This window comes from Silurus aristotelis (genome assembly GCF_946808225.1).
Source record: "Silurus aristotelis genome assembly, chromosome: 4".
Lineage (NCBI taxonomy): Eukaryota > Metazoa > Chordata > Actinopteri > Siluriformes > Siluridae > Silurus > Silurus aristotelis.
Window position 1 is genome coordinate 29147056 of NC_139577.1, and position 21880 is coordinate 29168935.

At 36.8% G+C, this 21880-nt stretch overlaps 2 protein-coding genes across 4 annotated transcripts in view; both read right to left on the reverse strand.

Annotated features, from left to right (window-relative positions):
* LOC310724496 (ovochymase-2) overlaps positions 1–12068 on the reverse strand; it is a 45856-nt gene extending 33788 nt beyond the window's left edge. Inside the window, exons 1-5 of one of the 2 annotated variants that reach the window (XM_083538581.1) lie at positions 11779–12068; positions 4261–4379; positions 3081–3174; positions 1432–1572; positions 54–151 (exon numbers count right to left, since the gene is read on the reverse strand). In XM_083538581.1, coding sequence (XP_083394707.1) covers positions 54–151; positions 1432–1572; positions 3081–3174; positions 4261–4379; positions 11779–11902 — 576 coding nt within the window. In that variant the 5' untranslated portion in view covers positions 11903–12068. Of the gene's footprint in view, positions 1–53; positions 152–1431; positions 1573–3080; positions 3175–4260; positions 4395–11778 lie in introns of both variants that reach the window. The other variant, XM_083538580.1, reaches the window with a different exon arrangement.
* Positions 1–21880, reverse strand: part of inpp4b (inositol polyphosphate-4-phosphatase type II B) — a 765675-nt gene that overhangs the window by 303257 nt on the left and 440538 nt on the right. The gene's annotated exons all lie outside the window — the stretch shown is intronic.

The window sequence follows — 21880 nt, forward strand, 5'->3', positions numbered from 1 at the left end:
AAACAGTTTACACCAACATTCACAGAAATGTAAAAAGAAAGAAACAAGCAGACCTGGTACAACACACCGTTCTCATAGTTCTTCTCCGGGAAACCAGGGGTCATCAGCTCCCCATGGTCTCCCTGTAAAATGCCACCAGCTCCCACAATATCTAGATTGAGGAGAAGAGAGTGGTTAGGAAAAAGTGGGTCAGTTAGATGACACCCTGGAGATATCAAGCTGTTCTTGTACTCATGCTGTCAGATCCTGATCCTGCACCTACTACTGTGGCTCCTCTCACCCTCCAGACTTGACTGATTCTCTTTCTACTGGTACCTCATGCATACCCTGGGCTCATTCTTTGTGACATCCTTAAGGGGTGCAGGGTCTTATTTTGCCTTATATTTTTTGATGTGGGAGGTTCAAGTCACAAGATCACCTTGTAGGCTGATTGGCATTACCAGTGCGTAAATGGGTGTCTAGGTGTGTGAGTGATAGTGCCCTGCCGATCCAGCATGTAAACCCCCACCTTGACTTGTTTAAGTTCCCTGAATTAGGCTTGAGGCTAACCCTGACTCTATGTAGGATAAGAAGTATAGAAAATGGAAGGACTCAACTGCTGCTGTAATCAGAAATCGCTGTCACTTTCACAATCTGTTTATAATGAGAATACTTGCAACACTTTTACTGTTGCTTAACTTTATTCTCAGACACTTGTATAGACAGACAGATAGATAGAACACATTATTCATCCCAGAGGGACATGGAGAATTACCCCACTATCCAGTGTAATGGCTTCTTTTCTGAGTCATGAATAGTTCCTCATATCAACTCAGAAAGAATTTTTATGTGCTCTGGCTTCTTCATTGAGGATCTTAATCTACATCTAACTGCCAGTGAGAATATCTATTGTTAAAAGCGCTATACAAATAAAAAATAAATTGAGTTACGGATCTACTCTCCCTTCTGCGTCACTGATGCAGCTGCTGGTTTTCTAGGTCAAATGCACCAAGGCACACAACTCACTCTCTTAAACCTCATGCTGAACAGAGTGCAACAATTTTATTCTCATTATCGCACTGACATTAAAACAGCCCTAATGCAATCAGGTGAAGCTGATGGGGAAAAAAACAGGGTCTACAAGATGACACAGAATAGGACTTCAAGCACCCATTGTTTTTACCACTCTATTTTATTCAGTGTCTATTTATCCCTATTTATTCCTTTACTTCTATCTATTCTTTTTTTTAGACTGCTGAAGCTTAGGAATTTCACACACTTTCTATTCATGAGCAAAGTCAGATATGAGAGTAAAACTACATTTAAATGAAATGAGTTATTTTCTTGTAAAATGTGCTAGAGCTGATGAAAATTGAGCAATAGGCCACTATAAGGGTGAATGATATTGTTATGGAGTTAAATGAGCATTACATTTTATTTTTGGTTAATTACCTGTAACTGTACTAGGGTCCACAGCACGGTACATAGCTTTAAATCCTTTGTCTGTGTTTCTTTCATTCGTGTCGAAATGCACCGTCAAACTGTTTCCCAGTGACACTATGGGTTTAGGGTTGGAATAACCACAGTATTTCCCTGCAAAAAAAGAAACACAGAAATATGTTTCATATTACACAAAGAAAAGTTCTTTAAGGAAATGAAGAACCATTCTTTATAGGGCCTTAATAAAACCAAATGGATATTAGTCATCATTCTCAATCCGAGTGTGTTTATTTCTATGATTTTCATAACTTTTTTATTGAGAAAGAAAAAGAAAGTGCATGGTATAGATCTGGGGGCTAAAAAAGCCACAACGGAACAAAACTATCATGGATGCTGTTGTGTGACTCATTCAACAATTTATTATGATCTATTGCAACAGCGTTCAAATAAATCGGAAAGTTTCGGCGAGATGACTCAGTCCTCTTTAAGATGCGGCGGACGGCACTAACTCCAGTTTAGTTTGGATGGATGTTTTAATGTGGAACATTCCATCTGACCCAGAATCCCAAGTGGTTTTTGGTGGGGGAATATTCTCAGGCATGACATCAAAGTGCAATCTTCTTAGCCTTAGAGGAGTTTGGAGGACTGCAGCTGCAGAAATGTCGGAAGATCATGTAGTATGTGTGTGTCTCCTAAGTTGGTCAGAGATTGCAAGCAATATTTAATTAATCAGTATCTAGAATATTTTTCCCAGTATGTTTCAATTAAGAGAAAGCACCTGAATTTCTCAGTTTTTTTTAGGGTAGCCAGTGAGAAATAAATCACTATATTGTGATTATTATTATTTTTTTTATTGTTTTCTAAAACAAGAACCATTTCAAACCACTTGAGAAAGCACTGTTTCATTTACATATACCCATATACCAATTAGTCATAATATTAAAACAATTGACAGGCATGTCCACTATAAACTCCTACAATAGACATGTTAGCACCAGAATTGGAATATCAAACATTGGAAAAATGTGGCTTGGTCAGATGAAATAAATGTACTTTTACACCATGTGGTTGAACAACGGGAAGAAGTCAAGCCAGTCGAGGCAGTGTGATGCTCTGGACAATGTTCCTATGAAAAACCTTGGGTCCTGGCATTTATATATCTGTTACTTTGACTGGTAACACATGCCTAAACATTGCAGAGCAAGTACATCCCTTCATAGCAATTCCCTAATGGCAGTAGCTTTTTTCAGCAGGATACTGCTCCCTTATACACTGCAAAAACTGTTCAGAAATTGTTTGAGGATCATGAAACAGAGTGTTAACCAAGCCTCCAAATTCTCAAGACATCAATCTGATTGATAATTTGTGGCACATACTGGACAAAGAAGTCCAAACCATGGAGGCCATACCTCACAATTTGCACTGTTTAAAGGATCTGATTTTGACACTGTGAATGTGTAGATTTGTGAAAAATCCATATTGAAATATTACTCGGCTGTGTCTTATTCTGTAGTCTCAGAGACCAATTAATAATAATGTATTCTCCCATTATCTAAGGGCTGTCATGGGCTAAAAAACATTGCATTTCCATCTTCACTATTTGCCAAAAAAAAGAAAATTACAGCCCAAAATAAGAAGTTTGGATATTGTAGAATTCTCACCGATGATCCCGATCTCATCTTGGACTGTGAGGGCATCTGCGCTGCATGTGCCTGAGTCCTCCACAGAGAAGTCTTGGAACCACAAAACGATTACCTGGGGATACAAACACATGCAGGTTGTTTCTTGAATGCTTCAGTTAGATTAATTAAACAGAAAATAGATGCAAGTTGTATTTCAGTCTGTTTTTAATAGTTCTAATTTGTATAATAACACTTTTTTCATCACCAAAAACAAATAATAAAGTTAAGACTACTTGCATGTATTTAGTTTGACCTTAGATGGTCTGAGCAAATCCTTGCAAATGTGCCATCTGACATTTTCTTTGCTTAATCTAAGAGTAAATTCTTCCATTTTTTTCTAAGTGAGCAAGTTTCAATCTGAATTAAGGTCAAAGTTGGTACAAATCAATAGAATTTTTATAAACTTAGTAGCTCATGAAATTCAATTAAATAAAAATAATAGACCCCTGTAGCAACAAAAGCATGATCAAGTGTTAATTGTGAATGGAAGGAGGAGTTGTAATGTTATAATGTTATAGGTGGGTGAGTTTAGTCAGTGTGTACGTTTGTGTGATTAACATCATTCTATTCATACACCATATGTCTTTCAATGAAGCATGAAAAACAGAGTAGAGAGAGAATGAAAGAGAGAGAGAGAGAGAGAGAGAGAGAGAGAGAGAGAGAGAGAGAGAGAGAGAGAGAGAGAGAGAGAGAGAAAGAGAGAGAGAATAGGTGACGGTGCAGAGGAATGTGACTTAATCCGACAGCCTCCTGCTGAGCTTGAATTTTGTTGAAGTTTTTTCTAGACGATGAATTATTCCAGATAGCAGAGTTGCCTAGCTGAAAGGTTTAGACAAAAACCTACAATAGAAGTTATCTCTCTCTCTCTCTCTCTCTCTCTCTCTCTCTCTCTCTTTCTCTCTCTTGCTCTTTCACACACACAAACAAACACACATATGCCTGCTTCCTGACCTCCCGAGTCCTTATTCTCTTTACATCAACAATATATCACAACCCCACAATATTTTTTGTCTCAGCAGGTCCCTGATGCACTACACTGCTAACAAAAATCCCAATAGTATTTATTTGATCTAATTTAGCTACAGTTACATCTATACCTTTTCTACACTTTCTACCTTATTGTCCTGTTTTTAGTTTTCAGACTCCTCAGATTTCCCACCTTTTTGCTCTCCACAGTGATGGTCCAGCTGCAGCTCTTGCTGTTGTCGTAGCTGCTGGGGTAATTTTCGCTGCTGAAATCCCCCTTCTCGCCATTTAGCTGTACCACTTTCCCACATTCTGAATTTAACACTTCTGCACACAGATCATCGCATACACATAAACACACACATACTGCATGTCAAGACCTTAGTGAATTAATTACACTGAAACATCAGCCGTAAATACAGTATGTTGGCTGTCAGAGCCAGCAAGGCCTTGTATGCTGGCCTAAACTGATCAGAAACTTTGACTTATATTTTAATATATTTTTGCCTATAAATATGTATAAAATTATCCCCAATAGTCTAGTCTCTCCATTTCATTGCTTTTCTCTTAGGTGCACTGCTACTAGTATCCCTGCAGGCTCTATATATCGTGAGGAAGGAAAACAGGCAAAACAGTTCAAAACAATTGAACTGTAGAATTTGCACAAAAATACACACTTTGCCTTTATTTCAAATCCCCAGGAAAACAATAATGCATAGAAAAAATACACAAAAATGTGCATGTGACATTATAAAGCCCTTTTTAATTTTCTTTTCAGATCATAATGTTGACTGAGGAGGTCTGGGTTGCCGCCGGTGTTCAAGTTCTTCCCAAAGCTCTTCTACTCCAACTTTGGCAAACCCATTGAGTTTGCCTTGTGCACAAGAGCATGGTCATGCTGGAACATGTTTGGCTATCTTAATTCTAGTGAAGGGAACTTGTAGTGCTACAGCTTAACAAGTTGCACAACTGCACAGATGATAGATAGATAGATAGATAGATAGATAGATAGATAGATAGATAGATAGATAGATAGATAGATAGATAGATAGATAGATAGATAGATAGATAGATAGATAGATAGATAGATAGATAGATAAAACTTTATTGTCATTGCATAGTACAGGTGCACAGCAACAAAATGCAGTTTGGCATCTACCAGAAGTGCAAAAAGTTGCAATGGTGCAAATAGTGCAAATAAATCTGTAGCACATTCACAGCATGTGATATACTATATGTAAGCATATGTACAGTGAATAAATATAAAGGCTATGGCAGTGCAGAAATGTGTGGACATCGTTAAAAAGTACAGCTAAATGGTATCAGTTCACACACAGTGGAGCCTCCATACCATACAGTGATGGAGTTGGTCAGGATGCGCTTGATGATGCAGTGGTAGAAACTCGTTAGAATCCCTTGGAACAGATGAGCTTTCTTAAAACTCCTCCGGAAGTACAGTCGTTGTCGTGCTTTCTTAACCAGAGCTGAAGTGTTCTGGTGCCAGAACAGATCCTCAGAGATGTGAACTCCCAGAAACCTAAAGCTGGAGACTCGATCTACCTCAGTTCCATTGATGTTGACTGGGAAATGTCTCCTGCTGTTGGATTTCCAAAAGTCCACAATAAGCTCTTTAGTCTTCGAAGGGTTCAGGGGCAGGTTGTTGCTGGCACACCATGCTGTCAGGCTTCGGATCTCTTCCTTGTAGGCCGATTCGTCGTTGTTGCTGATCTGGCCGACCACGTTGGTGTCATCTGCATACTTGATGAAGATGTTGGAGTTCTGCAGAGGAGCACAGTCGTGGGTGAACAGGAAGTAGAGTAGTGGGCTCAGAACACAGCCCTGTGGGATGCCGGTGTTCAGAATGAGGGTTGAGGATACCTGGTTGCCCAACCTAACAGATTAAGGCCTGTTGGTAGGAAAGTCCAGAATCCATCTGAAAGTGAAGGTGCAGATACCCAGGTCACTAAACATAGTGATCAGTACAGTGGGGAGGACTGTATTGAATGCAGAGCTTGGAGTCAATGAACAGCATTCCGATGTAGGCGTGAAAACGGCATCCTCTGTTGACCTGTTCGGGCGATAGGTAAACTGGTGTGGGTCCAGTGTAGGTGGTAGGCCCGCGGTGAGGTGATTCAGGACCAATTTCTCAAAGCACTTCATAGCGACAAGGCCGAGTGCAACTAGGCGAAAGTCATTCAGGCATTCGTCAGCTAAGTGCTTAGGCACTGGTATGATGGTTGGGGGCATTAGGCATGTAGGAAACCTGTGCCAGTTTCAAGCTGAAAATTGCAAAACCTGTGCCATGTTTCCAACATGGAGAAGAACCTCATATAGGTGTGATGGTCAGGTGTCCACATGACATTTGACTACTTTTTGTATAAAATGCTAGCAGGTTTCAAATACACACTGGCATGAAAATCCTTTATTTTTTATTTTATAACACAATATAACAGAATAATTAACACATCTGTAAGGTTCAAACTCAGTATACACAACGCCTATTCAGCAAATGTGTCAAAGGGAGTATAAAAAACAACACTGCAAAATGTTTAACTTCACATTCTGCTATTTTATCCTCTTCTAGTGTCAATATATTACAAGGATGGTTGTTTTCGTGTTTCCATTACAGTAGGTTTTGCATTTTCAGCTTGTTTCATCTAAGGCTTGAGTGTATAAAACTGAATACAGCAGCAAGACTGGTGAAATCATTTCGTAAGCTTTTGTAGCTGCTCATTTTGATTGAGAGGTGAGCTGTCAGCATCATTGAATGAATGATGAATAATTTTCAATTATTTAGGGATTTTTATAAATAACACTCAGGCACTTTCCGGTTTTTGTTATTGCTTGTTAAATGTTGTCCTAGTTCCATTTTGAATTTTATAGATTAGTAGATCTAAATAAAAGTCTGTTTTTATTCTTCAGTCCAGACAGTAAAATAAATTTGCACATGTTTGCCTCTGGTCAATGTAGATCAGTCATCAGTCTAAGCAGATTCCCCAGACACTTCTCCGTGTCCAGGGATCGGGCTGTCAAGGCCCCTGCCTTCGACTGCTGCCCAATCCTCTCAGCACCGTTCCCTTACGGTCCCTCCTGCAGGTGGTGAGCCCATGGGAAGACGGCCCCACATCACTCCGACGTCACGGTCCTTGGTTTATTTTTCTCGTAAGGGTCCCCTGGAGCATAGAGGGTTAAGGGACTTGTTCAAGAGCCCAAGAGTGGCAGCTTGACGATACCGGGGCTTGAACCCCCGACCTTCCGATCGGTAATCGAACGCCTTACCCGCTGGAGCCACCACTCCCCCTACTTTGTGATATGATACTGTAATTTTATTTGTTAATTTAAGGGACCTTTTTGACAGATTGATTAATTGCTTTGTCTTTCTTTTTGACCGACTTGTCCTTTGACCTGACTTTAATCTTGGCTTTATTCTGGAATGTTGAAGAGGCTGTTGTGTTGTGTTGGTTAATGCAGTGTTGAGGTGTACAATCTGATTTGTATTTTTTTGGAAATAAAACCTCACAAATCAACTGTTTTTAGCTTTTCTCCAACATGTGTCTTGGTGTTAAGGACTAGTGCATCTTTTAGCCTGTGTTCAAAATACTCAGGTACTGGTAAAATCAGACTTACACTTTTACTTAAGGCATATTAAAAAAGTGACTTTTGACTTAGTTTTGCTGTAAGGTATGATTTTCAGGTACTCTTTACACCTCTCCAATTCATGTGCTCCTCCTACATTGAATTTGACATGTGATTTTTCCACCCTTCTTTCCAAATGTAGGTCTGTATTGCACGCATATAATTTTTTTAAAAATAATTTTCAAACTGTTTATTTGGCGTGTTTACTGCAGCTCAAATGTGCAATTTCAGGACATAATGTCATGAGTGGCACATTGGTGGCACAAAAAAACTTTACTTATCGCACACAATGTTCTGCCGGCGGCATGTTTAGATGAGCGTACTACAATTGAATTTATCATGTAACGATGATATGCCATATCATCCAACCATAGTGAAAATATCCTCCAGCGCTCCTAAGCCCCAAGTGCATGACTGAACTTTGAAAAGATTATAAAATAGACTCATATTACCTCCTGTTCTGACATTTCCGCATAAAGGCAAAGAGTATTGAAATGAACATGGGATTTTTCTTCCAAAATTTAACCATGTGACATTTCTTAGTCTTTGTACACAATGTTGAAATTGAGAAATGTACTTGCTAATCTAATTATTATGAATAGGCAAATATATTATTAAACATTTGAACAGCAGTTCATTGGTGCTTCCTGGAACAAATTACCATTCATTTTTACTTTGGGTACATTAGTGAGTCTGTCAGATTGAACCATGGCCAGTTGCTAAACACATCAGTGTAACTCTTGTCAGCCTGAACCCTCTGTAAAATTACTCTCCTCTACTGCACCCGACGGATATATGACATGAGACAAGGCTCCAAAATGTTCTTACTGCAACTCACCCTCGGGGGGGTGTGAGGCGATGTTTTTGTTTCTCACAAGAAAGATGTTATTGGAACCTTGAAGTGATAATAAGTGTGTGACAGAGCTGAAAGAATGGCATTGATTCCTGAGCAACAGCCTTTTGTCATATATTAAGAGGCATCGATACCATTTATTTACAGACCAAATACAGGTTTTTGAAGTATTCTGATTTTGAGACCAAAAGGAGTAATGTTCTTACCATTAATCAGGGAATCATGAAACTTTATATTTAGATTTGTTCCTCATGTTTTCTGTTGTGTAATGCCACAAATAAGTTCCTGGTGTTGGTACAGAGTGAGCTGACCTTGAGCATGCCGAGCAGATTTAGTGAGAGTCGTCTTTAAAATTTTTTTAGAATTTCACTTTGACTCTTGTGTAATGTTGTGTAGTTTCTGAATGAAGCACACATATCTGAGTGCTCAGTGCTCGCAGAACTGACATGCTCTCAAAGAGGTCAACATCGCATTCATGATTCCTTTGCTCATTTTTAATGATCACACTCTTTGATAATTAACTGATCACTTGTATTGCAGAGAAATGCTGGATTTCTCTTGATATTTTGCTTAAATGCTTTTATTTGTTTTCATTTACAGTTACACATTAGATCGTGGTCATTTCGGGTTGTTTTTTCATAGCACAACAGCATACCCTAGATTCTTGTCAAACAGAAGTATAACCTGGTATTATAGGTTGGTATTTTAGGTTTTATTGTAGAGTATGTATACATATGAGTTAAAGAGCATTATGTCACAGCAATACCTAATACCAGAACCAGTATCAATGCATGCTATTAGGTAAGGTTTCAACTAACATCCGTGAGATCTCAGAATGAGCTCTACTGTAATCTAATTTTTACACGTTGACCAGTGGAGGATGAGCATCCAGGTACCCTCAAGATGTTTTCCCTCACATTCCTAGGTTTTCTCTTGATACTGTTGCCTATAGAATTCTCATTAGCATTCAAGAGGAGGTAAAACACTCTCTCCTAAAATTGCTTCATGGCCAAAACTGCTTTACAAGCAGAATATTACAAAAGAAAAATGACTGTAGGCTACTACGGAACTCATTACATCTTGACTTGTCATCAATAAGATAGATAATAATGATTTTTTTTTTGGTACTAAAGGTAAAAACAATCTACTAAAAAGATATAATGTTGATTTTTGGGGGCTGCAGTAATAGAGGGAATGGAATCTGCAAAACATACTGTCAAATACTGTTAAAATAAAGGTCTCTGCTTTTATAAAGGTGAAAGAGAAAAATGTAATTTGTTTACTGATGTTGGCCTATGGTGAATGTAAGTTTGTTAAAGCTATTTTAAAAGCAAAGATAAATTAATTTTGGTTGGATAGAGTGTCACATTAGAAATCATCCTGTACTATACTATTTTCAAAAATTACTTGCATTGTCAATGTCTATAGGGCCTTTAACGCAAGTACAATAATAAGGTAGCAAATTTTAATAAATCTGGATCATATCCAAGTACTCTTCTTCTGAATATTAAAAGTAGCCTTACATCTAATTGTCACACACTCAAGTATACAAGCAGACAGAAACAACATTTTATGTTGTGAAGTTAATCAATTTTAAGCAAAATTTGTAAGTTGAAATTGTACATTGTAGTGTATATCACGAGAAAAAAATCACTGCAAAAGATATCAGTTAGATCCTTGACGTCTGTTGTTTTATTACTGATTGTATTAACATTTATTCATGTAGACTCCACCCCCTTTTTACAGTTACATAACTTGGTTGGTGCTTTATACATGAAAATGAACATAATAAGTTGTAATATTATAGCCTACTTTTGCACAATGATCACTAAAATCCGAACTAATTAGGGTTTGTTGTCTATGAATAATCTCTGGAACAGATTCTGGTGAGGGTTCTGCCAAGGTAAAAACACACTCTATAACTATATAAAATATACATATGACAGTGTATCAAATTGTTCCTTACACATTGTATTTCTATTCTATTCTATTCTATTCTATTCTATTCTATTCTATTCTATTCTATTCTATTCACCTCATGATATTAAATCTAAATCTATTCAGATTTTTGCATTTTAACAGTATAAGTCGAATGCCAGCCCTGCTAACATAGATTAGTGTACATTAAGCCAAAACCCATTTAATATATGGCTTCAGGCCTTTGTAATTCAGTTAAGGCTTGCTGAAGGGAGCTAAAGTGCAGCACTACAGTAATATCTAACTCAGGTCATTAAATTATTTTTCTAAATGAGACAATTGATCAGTTGTCCCTGGAGCTAATGGAGCTAGCAAGCAGTAGACAGGATTACTCACAATTCTTATTACTTGGTTTGATTTATTTGTTTTGCCATGTATTAAATGAGGGGTGAAAGGTGGGGGTTGGTGTATCGGGAAACCCAAAGTAAACCCACACAAACAAGTGGCTAACATAAAATGTGTTACACAGAACCTGGGTTAAGGTTCAAATTGGGGACCCGTGAGCTGTAAAATCTAGTTTGTATTATTATATATACAGTAATAGAAAGAATGCAGCATAATTTTTCAATTTATAATGAACTGTTAACACAAAGTTGGACACAATAGTCAATATTCAATTGAACTTGGAGACTCAAAACTGTTGCAGCATGACAGTGTGTGAGTGACCTGCTATAGAGCTCTGACCTGAACTTTACTGAACATCTTTGGGATGAATGTGAACACTGACTGCACTCCAGGCCTCCTCACCTCACCTACATCAGTACCTGACTTTACTAAAACCATTTTGGCTGAATGAGAACAAATCTCCACAAGCACACTGCCAAATATATTGGAACATCTTCCCATAAGAGTGGAAGTTATTATAACAACACATGGGAACTAAATGGGGAATGGGAGGAAAAACACATTTCAATCTTATGGCCAGGTGTCTATAAACCTTTATCTGTATCATTGGCATTGTTGGTTCTACTCTTATTGTACGGATCTATGGATCTTATTGCACTGGAGATTTTTTTATTCTGTGCTTTATTAGGATTGATGTAATTTTTTCAACCATATGTGTTATAAAGATAAATAATTTACAAAATAAGTTTGTCAATTCTTTTTTTTATCATACGTTTAGCTGAAGTAATTTATGAACATTTTGTGTGTTTTTCATTTGGCTGACACTTTTCATTTCCATCATCAGGATTGGCAATACATTTTTGTATTAATTATCACAATATGATGTTTTGAATAGTTCACCTTCTCCTTCTGCACTACTGGAGCTGACGTAAACCGCAACCAGGCCGATGGAAGCTGCAGTCATTGCCACGAACAAGAAAATGAGGCTCTTCTCCAGCGAGGTCAGACCACTCCTCAACGGCATCTTGCTCTTCTTGCTGTTCCACCCACGAGTTGTCTTCGGGTGGATGAACACAGCCGCAGTAATGCTGCTTTCCTAGATAACTACCCCATGTTTATAAATGCTGCTCATTGCTGAACTTTGTAAGGCTGCACTTTGTTCTCTAGTATGCTGGCAGGCTGCATTGGAAAATCTTCTGCTTGTGATAGTGATCGCTTGTAACGATCAGTTCTGGAGCTTTGCGTTAATAGCAGTGTGTGAGTTTAGCATGCAATTTACAGTCGAATAGTTGTTGCAATCTGAGTTAACATCTTTACAACCACACTAAAAATCTAGTGCAATATCTTCCCAGAAAAATCGAGTTTAGTATAACAGCAGATGGTTACTAAATGTGGATCTTCAAAAAGCAAAAACCAGTCTCATAGTCTGGTGTGCACAAACTTTTGTTCACATCGTGTACCATTTAATGATCTAAATATCTAATCATTAACAAAAATTTAAAATTCTCAAATGAAATCATATTGTATATGGCAGGGGAAATTTAAGAGTTTGCAGCCAGAGACCCCATTTTACATGTAAAATCTATAAATAAATACATAAATAAATAATCATCCTGCAAAACCCCTCAGGAAAGATTCAGAACAGATTAACAAACATAATCCCACTATTTAAATCTCAACCACATTGTGTAATACATACAATATCTATATTATACATTTTCACTTATTTCATTTAAAGCTGCCATTGCATTTAAAATGACTTTCATGCACACAATTGTTTTGTGAGTACACTGGATAGGATTAAATCAAGTCCAACCAGAGAAATAGGCTTATAACAACAAGAATGACAGTCATAAATACCTATACAATTAATCTTACTGCTTTTGTCTGCAGTCACTCCAGGAAAAAAAGATCTAAGCACTCCTTTTACATTTCTACTCGAGTAAAAGTACAATAGAAATTGGCTTTTGAATGTATTTAAGTATTAACATGTTCAAGTACTTATCTATGAGAACTATATTCAAATATTTCATGCAATTCAATGTTTCATTCTCCTGCACATCTCTCTTATAAGGAGAGTTTATTTTAATGTTACAGACACACAGTGAGAGATCTCTTACTCCATACACACTCTTACTAGAGACGTGCGATCTCATAAAAGCTTCTCATTTAGCGCAATATATGTACACACTTCAAAGTAACAAGGAAAGGTGTGTTTTTCAGTAACGTGATGGAGCAGAAAGTACGATATTACACACTAGGATGTAGGGAAGTAGAGGTGTCCCAACATGAAAATACTCCTTTAAAGTAAAGATATTTAAAAAATAAATTAACAAAGTAAAAAAACCCTTGCAGTCCCCCACTGGTGGTTATATAACAATGAAAAGGTTATTATTGCTTATTGTTCATATGGTTTTCTGTGAGGAAAATTTGTTTAATATTTTTTTTAATTATTAACATTACAAGAATTGTGAGTAAAAAAGTTGCAAGCATTTCACTACACAAGTGTCTCTGTTATTCAGGGGCGTAGACATGTCCCCCGCACTTTTTATAAAAAAGTTAATTCGTCCCCCTCACTTTTTTAGTGGAGGAAAAAAAAACAGGTAACACTACACATTTCTTGCTCCCCACTTTTGAAATGATGGCTACGCCCCTGCTGTTATTACTGGAGTCATTATACTCTCTTGGAGCTAATACTGCAAAAAAAAAAGAAAAAAAAAAGAAATGAAAAGCAGCTTGTCATGTTCTGGAAAAACAGGTGAAAAAAGGGGACATCACTGCACACCTACACAATAATTAACCTGTAATGGATGAATATTCCGTGCCATTTAGATTAGGATGTGTTCCCTTTTGAGTTTGGTTCCACTTTAGGTTTCTTCCACATAATATGTCCGGAAGTTTTTCCTTGCCAGTCTTGCTACTGGCTCGCTCATTAGGGATAAACTTAAAGATATAAGGAACACACTTATAGGCACTAAACTTTCCTTTACATAAACTATACATTCTTTTATACAACTGTATCTCTGTAAAGCTGCTTTGTGACAATGTCCATTGTTAAAAGTGCTATACAAATAAAAATAAATTGAACTGAACTAAAAACACATACCTTGTGTACAAGTCCAAATGACACAAAGAAGAGTGATGAGAGAACTGTATATTTAATTTTTTTAGTGTGGTTCAAACTAAACTATTAAACAGATCAGGTTTGTATTTTGGTTGAAAGCCTGAATGAACCCAGCAATGCATTATATAATGTTTTCCTATCTCTGATATCAGGCATAAAAATTAACTTTTACTCAAAACACCAAACAATGCATATTATTTAATCGAGTCGCTGCATTTGTTTGATATTTTAACCTACCCAAGGAGGTTTTTTAAAGCACCTGTGAAATCTGATTTGGTTATAAAGGTAAGCATTAGAACGATATAATAGTGCAGTCATGCAGCCAGCTTGCAGTAAAAGGCACTTCACTATCTCATTATGATAATAGCAGAGCAGAACAAGGGCTGTTTGCAGGTCTCATAAAGACATGGAACCTGTTATTAACTGCTATCAGTAAGATTACACTGTCACCTTACACTTGTTCCCCAAGAGGCCTTGACCATGGTTTTATCTGAGGTGCCTTGTGTGATAGTTCTAGGCGCCCAGTTTGCATGGCGAATGAAATAACTATATATGAGAGTTACTCGAACAATAATATGTGTGTTGTTATTTGGTCACACTGATAGCATAGATATAATTATCATTCCTGTGTAAACTTCTTTGCTTTTGCAGAAAAAAACAGACTTTCGTAAGAGTAGAGAACGAGTAATTAGTTAGTGAGCGTTTGCATTACAGCATGACAAAAGATATAGAGCTCAAGCAGCTTGTATAGCTACGAAAATGTTTTTATACTTTATGAGAACTGCTCTTCCTTTGGAGCTATTCCTGCCTGATGATATGCTATGAATCCAAAAAAAGCACACATTAAATGTTGGTACTGAAAGAAAAAAAAATAAATAAATTGGCTAACAGAGTAACCAATGTATATTATTTGCAATAAATCCTCAAAAGTTCAAACTAATTCTTCAGCATTTGGGACAAATGTAAAAATGTTATCAGATTTTGTAGCTATTAACTGTAGTTGTAGTATGCAAAACAATCTGACCCAAAATACCTATACTATATAAACAAAAGTATTGGGACACCTTAATTCTTCAATCATATTTGGTTCTTCCCAAAATGTAATCATAAATTTGATGGTTCTGCACTCCTGACCTCCTCACCTCACCTCACCTACATCAGTATCTGACTTTTCTTTGCCATTGTGGCTAAATGAGCACAAATCTTCACAAGCACACTACAAAATCGAGTGGAACACTGGAGGTTATTATAACAGCAAATAGGGACTGAATGTGGAATGGGATGCAAATACCAGTCTAATAGTAAAGTGTCCACAAACTTGTTCATATAGTGTACATTTGAGATCATGTGTTTGGAAGCAATTCTCTTTTTAATAAAAAAAAAGGGGTCATTTCAGAGTTGTAGCTACAGATAAACCAATGTTTGACCACTTGGTATGGTGAAACAGAAGACATCTGAAAACTAACACAGCCATTTAGAACGAATGTGAATACAATTTGGACCCCAATAAAAGCAATGTAAAAGACAAGAGTAGTGAAAAAACATGTTCGCTTGTGGTAGCGATTACTTTTGCGTTATGCCAAGGTAAATGATGAAATTGTGAAAGCAATTGTGTAAGCTAACAGAAAGTAAGATGTTGGGGATGCAGACATTTGTGTGTTGTTTATCTTCATTTATTATTTATGTGGTTAGCATACAATATTCTTTAATGATAGATATCCGTTGATATGCTTAATAAAAAAATTTGATTAGCATCAAAATGTTAAATAACAAAATATGAACCAATGCTACAGTTGCAGTAGTGACATAAATCCGGTATCCGATATATATTGAGGTTTAGGTTTAGCCTTATTTATCATGGTATGTCAAGAGTCTGTGCAGCATCATTAGCACTAGCTTACTCTTTGATTAGGGTTACTGCTACACAGCACCACAAATAGATAGCCATATTGTCAGGATTTAATCAAGGGAAACAAGTGAGCGAAAGTACAGGCAGTGTCTCAGCATGAAATGAAGTGTGAGCAGAAGCCACCAGTCTGTCATACTGCTAGAGTGAGCAGAATTTTAATTTCTGACTAATTGCAAAACCATGCTCTTGTAAATGTTGCTAAAGTGAAGTCATGGCTTTGAGATGGGATTCCCTATAAAGCCTAAGAAATACATATTGAACATTCTAAAATTTCCCTCTATACCAGAGGTGTCCAAACTTTTCATATGAAAAGCCAAAAATCTATTGATTAAGGGCCAAATGTAAATGTTGCATAAAATTTAATGTTCTCACCACCATACTTTGTGAAAGCTGAAGCTGTTTTGTTTCATAATGAAATATTGAAGTAAACAGTAAACATTTTCCTTTTGTGTGCGTGCCACTGCCTCGATGCCTCCTTAATTAGCTGTGCATTGAGTGTCACAAAGCCGTAACTGCACCCCCACCATGTTGTATTTATATTCTCTACATTTATATTCAATTCACATTTTTGCAGCAAAAATTTTGTTAAATTAGAAACTAAGATTTGTGGCAATGGCATTTTCCCCCATATTTTCCATGTGTTACAGTATATGGCATGATAGGCCAAATCAAAAGTCACCATGCGCCAACTTTGGTTTATGAATCTCTGTAAAAATACTGAAATTTTGACACTAAATTAACATGATTTCTTTATGTACAAAAGAGAACAAAATCCTGACATTCACTGTTTAATGAAATCCCACTAAATACAGTGTAAGAGTATTCGAAATTTCTTCAAGAACTATGTTTTGTTTAGTTTTTTTTTGTTTTTTTTACTGAACAACTTAATACAAAGTATTAAAATGTCATTATTGATAATAAGTATTAATTTAATAATCAACCCGCAGTCTCCATGAAAAACAAAATCTTGACCAAAAATTCTTATCCTTTTTATTGGGGCTGTTTTAGAAATACACTATAAGGACAAAGATTTGTTTACACCTGACCATACCATTCGTAAGTGATGAAGTGACACACACCCATCGATTCACACACACCCATGTCTTCAGCACCACCTATTTATATTATAATTTTATTATAACTATATAACAGTTCACATGCTGTTTTGCACATCTACGTGACTGCTGCTGTTTTGCACAAGCTCGTGTGTTTACATTTTGTTTTCATTTGCAAGTACATTATTGTATACAGTTCTCTTTTGCACGGCGTATTATACAACACATTATACAGTAGGTTTACAGGCGGCGCTATTTTGTGTTTTGTGCATCTGTCCTACACTGTCTTGTGTTGTCTGTTTGCACTGTCTTTTGTCTGCACTGTTTGCACTGATTTGCACACGATGCAATTTATGTGGCGAAGACAACTTACTTGAGTCCTTAGCTCTGTGTCCTGTTATGTAGCTCCATGTTGTGTGATGTAGCTCTATGTTGGTTTATGTAGCACCAGGGTCCTAGCAAAACATCTCATTTCATTGTGTACATCACGTTCACTGTTCACGTCAGCTATATGTATATGGTTGAAATTACAATAAAAGATTCTTGACTTGACTTGAAATGTTTTTTTGAACATCCCACTCCACATTTAGTCCCCTTTGGTTATTATTATAACCTCCACTCTTGTAGGAAGATGTTCCTCTGGATTTTGGAGTGTGCTTGTGGAGATCTGTGTTCATTCAGTCAAAAGGGCATTAGTAATTCAAGTACTGATGTAGGTGATGTGAGGAGGCCTGGGGTGCAGCCAGCGCTCCAATTAATCCGAAAGGTGTTTAATAGGGTTGAGGTCAGAGCTCTATAGCAGGCCACTCAAGATATTCCATGCCAAACTATTAAACTATATTTTCATAGAGCTGGAGTGATGCTAGAACAGGTTTGGGTCTCCTAGTTTAAGTGAAATGTAATGTTACTGAATCTTAAAAGATCCTATACAACTGTGTACCTTCAAATTTGTGATAAACAACATTTTTTAAAGGTCATTAAAGAAAAGGTTTTGGGGAAAAAACCACATGTGGCTGGAGAAGTCTAGTGTCCCAATACTTTTTATCCAGTGTAAACCTTGCAATGTCATTTTGGTGAAATAATCTATATTTATTGTTTTTTAACTGGAGGGATGTCATAGGTTGGTACAGGCAGGATTTTTTTTTTTTTACCCAAATCAAATATGTTTTTTTATTTGTGGCTGCTTGCCCTATTCAGCCACAGTCACACCTGACAGGTTTTCCCAAGCCCACCTCACATATAAAGGCGTATACACAGATTTACTCACAGCATTATAGACCACAGCTCCAACGTGATTTAAGAGTGAGATATTAAAGCAAATCTCAAGATGGTGCCAAATGAGACGTATTTCATCCCAAGTGCAATCTCTTTTGTTGTCGCTCTGCTACTAGCATACAAGAAGAATTTCAGAGCTCTTCACTGGGGAAAATTCCTTTCAATCTCATCATGATGTAAGCCATTTGTCAAATTTAAGGCTGCACAGATGAAAACTCAACAGTTGTAAACAGAGAGAAATCTATAACCATATACTGTACATTTAGCATATTTGGAGCTTAAGGTGTCAACCAGACTCCACAATACAAAACAACACAGTGAAATGTCCTTCACTTGATCCGGTCCCTTTAACCGCAGGTGTTCAGTGAACACACAAAGAAGGCAAAATTGTAGGTTAAATGATATCATTTGAAAAGAATAGGAGCAGAAGTACATCCAGCTGCATATAGATAATTAGCAAGTTATAAGAAGAAACAGAGAAGAAAGAGCAAATGAAAGGAACATTAAGGTTTATGTTGCAGCTCTAGCCACTGCGGGACCAGTGATTTATGAATGCATCTGTCAGTGGTAATAAAGCAGTCTCTAATGAAGCCAGGGGAAGGTGACCTTGTGCTGCAGAGAGATTTTACCATGCGTGTGTACCGTTATACTATATGTGGGTAGATACCGCAGGGCAGTTCATGAGGAAAAAAAAAAGGACAGCATTCTAGATGTAAGGTTTAGGAATAAAAGATAACAGGTTTGTGAAAGGTTTTGGAAACAGACACAAATATACACATACATTTCATTATTGTACAGCTAATACATGCAAGTGGAAAAACTGCTGTCAAAAAAAATGGCAAAATTCAACAAGCTCCATAAAAAGGATACAGTGACACCACATAGTACAGATACAAAGCAATAGCATTATCTGTATTTGATTTTTTTTCAGCAAAAGTGGGTGTTCTTTTTTTTTCTTTTATAATAGAAGGTTTTTCCATATATAAAGATGTACACATTTATTCCAATCATATGACTGTCACATCACTAATCACTCTCGCCTTTTCCTTGTCATCTTCAATTAGCATATTTTAAATCCCACAAGTCTCACCTTTCACAGCACTCTGTGTCACACATTTGTCTTCCATATTTTGTATGTTCTTGGTGTCTTTGTTATGTGTTATTGTATTATTTTGTACTTGGCACTTTATTAAACTTTATCTGAACTTATTCCCGCTTCAAAACATGACATTAGTATGCACCATAGTTTCTAGTGATTGGTTTTCCAAATATAAATAATATATAAATTGTCCTACAAGCTATACTGTATATCAGATCTTTGCATTAAGGCAAAACATTCCCACTATGTGGGTAATTAATTGTTAGTTTTTATGAGATATATAAACCCCAGGGAATATTACTATTTTTAATGCATTTCTAAACAATTTCTTGAATATTTACAAGATATTTACAGCAGGATTTAGAACATTGACCTAAAGAATAGAGAATGACATGACACCTGGAATTTTTAAGCCACAGTATCTGAGGTAAATATGAGTCCTACAGTTTGTTCACCTCACAACTCAAGGGACCCAAATTCCATACTGAACTTAGGGTTATTGTCTGTGTGGTTTCTTTAAGCCTTTCAAAAGCTTGGCAGAAGGTGGTTGGTGACTAAAACTAGGTTATATTACAACAGTAGCATGCAGTATGCGTATGCAACAAATTGAAATGTGAGTAAACAGCTGGCCATCTAAGCTCCAGATAGATTCTATCTGCAATCACCAAAACTGATGGCATTGCCTAAAAGAATGAATTCTGTGGAAGACCACTGGAATTAAGACAAAGGATCTAGTTGGCTTTGGTCAAAAGCAGGAAGGGTTACATTTTGTGTATTAAACAGCATGCAGTATATATACAAATAAATGCAAAAAATAATGAATGCTGCTCAGTTTTCTGCCTTGGTGTGTCTCTGAAACAACTGGTGCATTTTAGATGTAAAAAAAAAAATAATTATGCTGAGTTCACCCTCTAAATGCTTTCAAACGTGTGTAAATTTAAGCAATTAAAACCACATGTACAAGAAAAGCATACGGTTTACAATAGTGCAAAAGCCGGTGTGCGGTTCAGAGTTGATCCTTACATCAGCATATACTTCCCTGCAGTGCTCCTACTACCAGGATTGCTATACTGTGAAGTAATTCTCCTCCCAAACAACTCAGCTCAACTAAGTAAATTAGGTGCAATATATCACGCTGAAAGAATAATGACCCCAATCTGTCTATAGACTCGCTTTCATCCTGCTTCTGAATTTCGGGGAAGGGATTTTTTTGAGGAAAACAATCATTGAGGAGTGAGTATTTCGGAGCATTGGGATTCGGTAATCTATAAAAGCTCACTGGACGTTGACTGATGTGTGTGGTCAGCGTTCTCACAATGCATTAAAACTGCAGCCTGCATCATACCAGCCAGACTATTATTGTTCTTCTCTTTCTCTATCCATTCAGGTAAAAATAGCTGCAGAAAATAGTTCTCACAGCATAAACTCTATACAGGCACTGTATAAAAATATATACATATTTTATATATACAGAATAGAACAATAGTTATTCCAAAATATGTTATTTAATAAAGGAGAAATAGTTCTGCTGTTTCAGTGTATTTTAACAGTCAAAAGTAGAGCTGGAGATTCTTCAGGATGTTGTCTTAGTGATAGTACAATTAAACAATACTCTAAATTGCAACAGTTGAATTGTTGTGGAGTAAGCAGAATCAAACACTGTGGGACATGCTGTTATTAGATAATAATATTTTAATCTTCTAAACTTAACAGGAACCTTGCTTGGTGTCAGGTTGTATTACACTATCCAGTCACTGATTCATTTTATATCACAGCATACCCTATTGAGTTTTATTCTTCAGATAATGAGCTCTTAGTGAACTTGGTGGTCCTGGGATTTAAACCTGTGACCTTCTAATCTAGAGTCAAATGCTTTAACCACTCACTTACCACCTCCCAGTAGAGTCAAGTCAAGTTTATTTCTATAGCGCTTTTCACAACAGACATTGCCTCAAAGCAGCTTTACAGAATTTTAAGAGTTAAGATGAATGATGTGTATTTACCCCTGATGAGCAGCCATAGCGACTGTGGCAAGGAAAAACTCCCCTAGATGTTATGAGGAAGAAACCTTGAGAGGAACCAGACTCAAAAGGGAAACCCATCTTCATTTGGGTGATATCAGGAGTGTGATTATATTCTATAAAACAATACAAAACACTGGAGAGTAAGAACTAACATGAGCACTGGAATGTGTGATTATGAGTAAAGTCCTTTCTATAGTCTGATACAGTCATTTGAGATTATGGATCCGTTAGCTACTATGCAACTCATAAAATAGCTTTTTTTGCGATCATCATAGATCCAACATCGGCTTCTCCATGCCAGAGCCTTTAAACACTCAAAGAGGTCCAATGTCCAAACGCCACATGAAGTGGGACCCAAAAGAGTATCTGTTAGTTATTAACAAATGTGCTACATAAAGAGACGTTTACTTTTATTAGCAGATAATTATGATAAATAATGGTCATTGTGTTTATAAATGTTCCCTCTTTTCAGATCATCCAAACCTGAACTGTAGCTGTAGTGTTAGCATTTTAGTC